This window comes from Henckelia pumila, chromosome 3, assembly GCF_033568475.1.
Source record: "Henckelia pumila isolate YLH828 chromosome 3, ASM3356847v2, whole genome shotgun sequence".
Lineage (NCBI taxonomy): Eukaryota > Viridiplantae > Streptophyta > Magnoliopsida > Lamiales > Gesneriaceae > Henckelia > Henckelia pumila.
The window spans coordinates 16,126,528-16,134,863 of NC_133122.1; the positions used below are offsets into that span (position 1 = coordinate 16,126,528).

Below are 8,336 nucleotides of genomic sequence, written 5' to 3' on the forward strand. Positions count from 1 at the left end.
AGTAAAATTAAGAAATATTTGATTGAATCATAAATGTATATTGAATAGTTTTTTTAAAATAATAATAATACGTACAAATAAGTATTCATAAAATTACCTTAAAAAAAGTATTCATTAAATTCTTGCAAAAATAAAAATAAAAATAAAAATAAAAATATTTCCACATATATTTGATTATAATTTAAAATTGATTGAACTTTTGACGAAAAAAATTGATGTGAGAATGGATTTCAAATGACACTAATTATTGATGTTTTCCTTATCCACCATATATATTCTTCAAATTACATAAATTCATATGCGATGAATTTGAAATTCATCGTCCTTATATATAAGAGTTGACAAGTGTACTGCTGACATGGACACAAATACATGGCCGATATCAAAACATCGTCGTGATATATAATAGATGTTACAATATAAATGAACTTTACAAGTACTGAAGTACATATCCCCTTTCCTTTCAAAAAAAAAAAAAAAAAAGTACATATCCCTTCATAGTTCCACACGTACACACAAACACAAACGTAATTAACACACATGCATTAGATTATAATGCAAATATGTTTTATTGATAAATATATATATTTTGCATGATCACCAAATTAAACCCCAATTCTTCTTAAAATATTTTGGCATATAATCAATTAATCAACACCTTTGAGTATCTGAATGGCTGAATTAGTAATGGTCACACCCCCATCCATGAACAAATTATGACCACTCACATATTTGGACTCATCACTGGCAAGAAACAGCGCCCCATCCGCAACATCATCCACCCTTAGCACCGTCCCTTTGAGATTCGCCGCCTCCACCAGAGCTCGCTCCAATTCTTCCTCCTCCATCGTAAAAGCCTTCTTCGTGAGAGGCGTCGCCATCACGTAAGGTGACAAACAGTTCACCCTTATCCCATACTTCCCCATTTCCACCGCCATGTTCTTCGTAAGCCCCACCACCGCATGCTTCGAGCTTGAGTACGCATGTGAGACGACCCCTCCGATCCCCGAGCTCGCGCTCGACATGGAGATGATGCTGCCACGCCGTACGGGGACCATGACTCGAGCCGCGTGCTTCATGCTCAGGAAAACACCTGTGATGTTGATGCTCACGACGCGTTCGAAGTCGGCTTTTTCGTTGTCGGTGATTCGGGACTTGAGCGGGTCGCAAACTCCGGCGCTGTTGAACATGATGTCGAGCTTTCCGTAGTTTGAGATGGCGGTGTCGACGGCGGTCCTAAGGTGTTCTTCGTTGGTGACGTTGCAATGGACGTATTTCGAATCAATGGATTTGGCCACCGAGGTGCCTAACTCATCTTGGACATCCGCGACTATGACTTTGGCGCCGTGTTTGGAGAAGAGCTTGGCCGTGCATTCGCCGATGCCGCTCGCTCCGCCGGTTATCAGTGCCACTTTTCCTTCTAGCCTGTGTAAAATTTATATAATATGCATGTGATATATTAATTACAAAGAAGTCAATTCTTGAAAGAAACTAATTCATAAATAAACAATGTCACACTCCGGGAAATATTGCACCAATTTTTTTTATGTTTATTTTTTTTAATCTAGCCATGTTTACCTCCTTGCGATTCGAGGAAGAACCGAACTCGTTGCCATGTCTGTAGTATAAGAAGGCCAGAAATTTATAAGATTATAGGTAGTCCAAGAAATTACGTAAAACTAATTAATGACATATGTATATTGAGATGTCTACGATATATATAGCTAAATGGTTTCAACTCTCCTGTAGCTAACAAAAAATATGGAAAAACAAAAATTAAAGATTTACCATCCTCCTCCTCGGATAAATTTATACTCGAAAAATGCTTTTTTGGATCAATTAATTTGTCTATTTTTTGGTTTTGGTACATTAATTTGTCTTTTTTTTTTCTCCCGATCCCGTACCCCAAATATTTCGAGACTCGACTATTCGGGATCCCGAATGTTCGGGATCCCGTCGGGTAGGGAGAGAAAATCCCGATTTTTTTTTTAAGTTCAAGATTTCGTTCAAAAAATAAAAAAAAATGTGATAATTTTATTAAATATACTATTTAGAAACTTATATTTATAAATAAAAATAAATATTCAACTTAAAACATATAATATTAAAATATTTCGGATAATGTTTCAAAGTTTTGTTACAGATATTTCTAATTTTATATGTACATACAACTAATACTAAATAACACAATTGTTAAAAATTTTAATAAAAAATGCCTACGTAAATATTCTAAATAAACTAAAAATAATGCTCACATTAAATCATATTTGACTGAAACAAGAAGATTCTTATCTTATCTTTTGGAGTCATTTTGTAACTAATGACTCTGTACGATGATTGATAAAATTGTCGGCCCATTCCTGTATTGTCAAGGCTTAAATTAATTAAATTGTCGATGAATAGTGAAGAGGCAAGAAGAGAAAATCAAGTGAAACTCCTAATAATTTAGTATGATATATATAAAAAACATTTTTAGTGAGGTTTGCATTGCACACATATAATTCACATGCCAGAAAATGAGCTGGATCGAAAACTTTTGCTACTTTGTCTCTGTCTTCCGAGCAATCTCACGGGTTCTTATCCAATTTTTTTTTTTTTTTTCTTTTTCACTAATGACTCTTAGCCATCTTAATTGTTGTACGCCATTCTTGGCTTGCTGATGTTGTAAATCTCAAGCACGTAGGGCATGATTAGTATGCTTGAATGAAATAGAATTAGAATGAAATCAACTTTGAAATGAAATAAGAACAAAAATGACATGATAAATTTATTCCATTCAAACGATTGGTACCGAAAAAATAAAACAGGAATGAAATAGAATTATTTTCAATTATCAAGTCATTTTTCACTAAAATTCAAAATAGTAGTTACTCAAAATATTTATTATAGATTTAAAAAATATTTATTATAATAATTATTTAAAAACAATAAAAAATTATAACTATTAATAGTCTATTAATCATTATAAAATTATCTTTATATTAAAACTAATATAAATATTAATCTTAATTTAGTAATTATTATTATTAGTATTTATTTATTAAAATAAGTGTCTTTTAATAAATATTATTATAGTAATTATTTAAAAATTAATTTATTATATTATACATTTTTATAATATACGTGATATTGTTAATTTTATTTATTTAGTTATTAATATTTTCATCATCATTCAATTGTCATAATTTTATATTTATAAATGATAGTGTCCTAATTTGATAACATTTTATTTTTATGATCATTATTTTAGGTATTTTATTAAGTTAATTAAGGAAAATAGTTTATAAATGGAAAAAAATAGGAGTGGGAATGACCATTCCAATCCAAAATGGATGGAATGACTAGGGGTGCAAACGATCCGAGCCGGTTCGTGAGTTTTACGAGCCCGCTCGATAAATATTTGATTCGTATTCGAACTTATCGAACTCGAGCCGAATTCGAACATGCTCGAACTTTTTTCGAGCCGAAATCGAGCCAAAATTATCTTGTTCGATAGTTCGTGAATAGTTCTCGAGCCTTAATATTTAATTAATATAATATAATTAATATATATATATATATACACACATTTCGAACCTTTTCAAATATTTCGAACTTTTCGAACCATAATATCCGAGCAATAGTTCACGAATAGGTTCGAATATTTAGAGCCGAGCTCGAGCCAAAATATTTGAAATTATCGAGCTTCGAATCGAGCTCGAACTCGAATATACTCTTATCGAGCCGAATTCGAGCCTTAAAATTTTACCATTATTCGGCTCGATTCGATTCGTTTTCACCCCTAGGAATCATTCCAATGGGAATGAACATTCTCATTCCAAAACCAGACCAAGCATGATTGTAAGGAATGAGATGAGAATGTTCATTCCATTCCTATCTTATTCCCTCCCACCAATCATGCCCTTAGGGCATGTTTGGTATGAAGGAATGAGGTGGGAATGAAAAGAGCATTCCCATCTCATTCCCTAAACTTAGGGATGACAAAAATTTTCGAAATCCCAATCCTTCCCGAATCTCATCCCATTCATGTCCCGAAAAAATTATAACCCGAAATTTTTCCGACCCGAACTTTCGGGATTTTTTCCATCCTGATTAATATCGGGAGAGTGATCGGGAATAAAACCTTATCCCGACGGGATTCTCTACTCGTTCCGAAATAATATAATAATATATTTTATTAATAACATTATTAATATAATAAGCTAAATATTATTAGGTTTCAACTCATATAACACTTAATTGTGGACTTAATTTGCATAATTTTTATTGTTGGAACGATAAAATTGTAAAATCACGAAATGACATTTTATTTTTGTGTATTTTTTTAAAATAAATTAATAATTTAATTAATTCATATTTATAATTATCTAATTAGAACAAATATGTAGAACAAGACTCAAGAGATTAATTTGACAATATATTTAACAAAATTTATTTAGTAATTGTATCCGAACATTTTATTAATAATTATCCGATACATTTTTTCTCTTAACAAAACCTTGAAACATTATCCAAAATATTTTAATATTATATGTTTTAAATTAAATATTTATTTTTATTTATAAATATAAGTTTCTAAATAGTATATTTAATAAAAAAATCACATTTTTTTATAATTCGGGATTTTCTCTCCCTACCCGACGGGATCCCGAATGTTCGGGATCCCGAAATGTTTCGGGTACGGGATATGGAGAAAAAAAAAGTTTTCCGATTTTTTTCGGGACGGGAGTAGGTTAGGGGCCTACGGAATGGGAATGAGCATTCCCATTGAAATGACTATTCTCATGAACATATGAATAACCATTCCATCTATTTTTTGATGGAATGGTCATTCCCACCTCCCATTTCCATGTTTGTTGCAAATCATTTCCATATTTAGATTATTTAAACTATTAATTAACTTATAATATTATTCTAATATATATATATATATATAAATAATGTTATTATATTAATAATAATAATTTTTTTAATATTAATCTTATTGTTATCATGGTTTATTTATTATTATTTTTTTTATAAAAGTATTAATAAAAAATATTATTTATTTATTATAAAAATAATATTATTACTTAATATTATTTTTAAAAAATAAATAATATTCTTTATTTATTATAAAATTAAAAAATAATATTATAATTGTCTTATTATAATAAAATAATAATAATTTATTATTATTATTATTATAAAAATTTAAATTAGTTAAACTTTATTCATCATCATCAATAATAATAATAATAATAAATAATGTATGAATAACTATTATTTTGATACATGTAGTTAAAATATAATTTTTTTATTAAAAATAATTTCATTCCATTCATTTATCATTTTAAAATGTATCAATCGTTGGAATGGAATCTAACAACCATTCCATTTCCCGTATCATTACATTCCAAAGTTTATTTCATTCTTATCTTATTCCTTTTCAACGTACAAATCAAGCCCTTAGTATCTATTAGAAGCCTTTTTCTAAAAAAAAAAAAAAAAATTAAAAAAAAGACTATGTGCCATGATTGATTGTAATATAATTATTTTAAACAATGAGCTGGAATGGTTTCTTGTAATCAAGGGGAAAAATTGTAATTTTAAAATGGTAAGTTGATTTGTTTTAGATTTTATTTTTAAAATTTGTCGAAGTTTTGTTTTCATCCAGTAACATGATTTTTTTTAGTTTAACTATTTTTTTCGTCTAAAACCACTAAATTTACCCAATATTTTTTATTGAAAAAACTATTTTTTTCGTCCTGCATGTTTGTCATTTTGCGATTTCGGTCCTCTATATTTTTAGATTTCAGTTTTAGTTCGCTATCTTTGTTTTTTTTTTTTGGCAATTTTAGTCACTTTTTCGATGTGGCGCTGATGTGGAACTGACGTGTATGGTGCCACGTAAACATTTTCGAAAAAAAAAACTAAAATTGCCAAAAATCAGAACATACAGGACTAAAACTGAAATATGAATACATAGAAGACCGAAATCGCAAAGTGACAAACATATAGGACCAAAATTGCAGTTTACCTTTTTATTTGATATTTTATTTTTTGATGGCTGTCTGGTTGAACTAGAATAATCCATGTAGTGCTAATGGTTTATTCAAGTTTGGAGTAATGTTGAAGAGATTATAGGCGCATCTTAAATTGTGGAATGTGGAGGTGTTCGATAATATTCATGATAAAGTTAAAATTCTTAATTCAATAGCACTCAGTGTCGTCTTCTTCATGTTAAGAGTTAGCCATAAGGCACTGAACTTGCTCTCCCTCACTTTCTATTGATGAGTTATCTGTATCGGATTAGTCGGATTTTGTTTCTGCCCATTTGCTTTTTCCTTCATCTGCAACCAGCACCTTTTGTTCCTTTTTTTTTTAAATGTTCTTCTTCCTTCCTTGCCTTTATTTTTCTCATAATGCTTCTTTCTTTATTCGTTCTTAGGCTTAGTGCAATCTGCAATGAATTGGCCTTTCTTGCCACAGTTAAAACACGCAGGACCATCCTCTGTATGGTCTTGTTTATAATAAGGTTTAAACTTTGTTTAATTATTACGCATAAATTTTCCAAACCTTTTGATAAAAAGATACATTGCTTCGCCACTCATCTGCTCAGCTGTCTTCTTTGCTGATGCTTCCTCGGTCGGTTGAGGTGAGATGGTTGACGTTAATGCCTTGGTGGGATTTGAGGCTGATGGTTCTTCCTCTATTCTGATTCCGAGTTCAAACTCCTACGCTTTAAGATCTGCAAATAAATCATGAAGCTCTAGTTTGTTTAGATCCTTTGATTCTCTCATGGCTATGGTCTTGACATCCCATTCTCTAGGTAGTGCTCGCATAACCTTCAAAGCAATTTCACGGTTATTGTATATTTTTCCGAGAGCAATCAATTCACAAATAATATTGCTAAATCTTTCATCAAACTCAGTCATAGTTTCTCCTGGTTTCATCTTGGCGTTGTCAAACATTTGAATGACTACAGTGAGTTTGTTTTCTTTAGTTTGATCATCCCCTTCGCACAGTTGAGTGAGTTTCTCTCAAATTTCTTTGGCGGTTGAGCACATCTTGATCTTGTTAAACATGTTTTTGTCCAGCGTTTTGTACAGTATATCTTTAGCCACGTTATCGAGATTTACTTTCTTTTTGTCCTCATTACTCCATTCTGCTCTGGGTTTCTCAACCATCTGTGGTTCAAATCCTGTTATGGCTACAACAGTGTTGACTTTGAGAATCTTCATGGGTCCGTCAGTGATAACGTATCACATGTCATCGTCTCGAGCAGAAAGCTGTGCCTGCGTACGGATTTTCAGTCATCATAATCTTCTTTATAAAACATAGGAATTTTATTTATAGAAGTCATGATGAATATCAGTAGCTAATAGAAAAATCCTCTTTGATACCACTTGTTGGGGATCGGTAGAGTGTAGAGGGGGGGGGGGGGGGGGGAGTGAATACACACTCATGATAATCTTTAATTCTAATGCAATGTGATTGAGTGAATGTTAGTTTACTCAACCGATTTTCTGTTAGCTTGCTAGATATATAAGAGCTACTTATGATAGTGAGAAAACAGCTCTAAATATGCTAGATAATAATAATGGATCGGAAGGATTCACTAAAAGACTTTGGTTATTACAACGTCTTGCAATACACCCGATCTATGTTAGGACTTATCCAATGCCCAAGATGGAACTCTTAGATTCACAGTGATAAGATTTAAAGCTCTTATCAAACTTTTCTTCAGTTGGTGATGATAAATGTCTAAGTCTCTTGAAGACTTAAGACTCTCAAATCCTTGTAGCAGATAGTGTTCTTCAAACAACATTTGGATTTGAGTAACCCTTGAAAAGATCTTCTTGTAGATCGGATAAGCTTTTTAGCTAAGGGTTGAATGAGCGGTCGAGTATTCAAAGTAGATTCAAGAGCTCAAGTATGCAAAATCTTTGTAAGCGTCGTTCTTTTCTTTGTAGAGAGGCTATGATACTTATATCAATTTTCTCCAACGTCTTTCTCTTCTGTCAACGGTAGGAAAACGTCTATGATGTCAGTTGTCAATCTATGATAAGTAGGTAGTGATAATATCTTCTGAATATCTTATACAGGAAGCGCCTTTAATTGTCTATTCAATGTGTCACTCACATTAAATGCTATTTATGTCTTTCTCACTTTATCAGACGGCTCCTTAAATGCTTCGTCCTTTGCATTTAAGTTGTCTTGTCAACTTTCCGAGAACTGAGAATCTGTGACTTCTGAATGTAGAGTGTAGCTTACCACCTTCGAAGTTCAGTAGATATCTTAGCCGGTAGATATGTCTTGCTCGGTTGACAAGTAACGGTTGACATGCTTTGATC

The 8,336-nt window shown here is 31.6% G+C and overlaps 1 protein-coding gene across 1 annotated transcript; it reads right to left on the reverse strand.

The window, feature by feature from the left end:
• Positions 1–418: 418 nt before the first annotated feature.
• LOC140892860 (secoisolariciresinol dehydrogenase-like) lies at positions 419–1,430 on the reverse strand (the record flags this gene model as incomplete). Its single annotated transcript, XM_073301885.1, has 1 exon — positions 419–1,430. A coding segment is annotated over one exon (783 nt), but the record flags the coding sequence as incomplete, so codon positions are not given.
• Between the last annotated feature and the right edge of the window lie 6,906 nt (positions 1,431–8,336).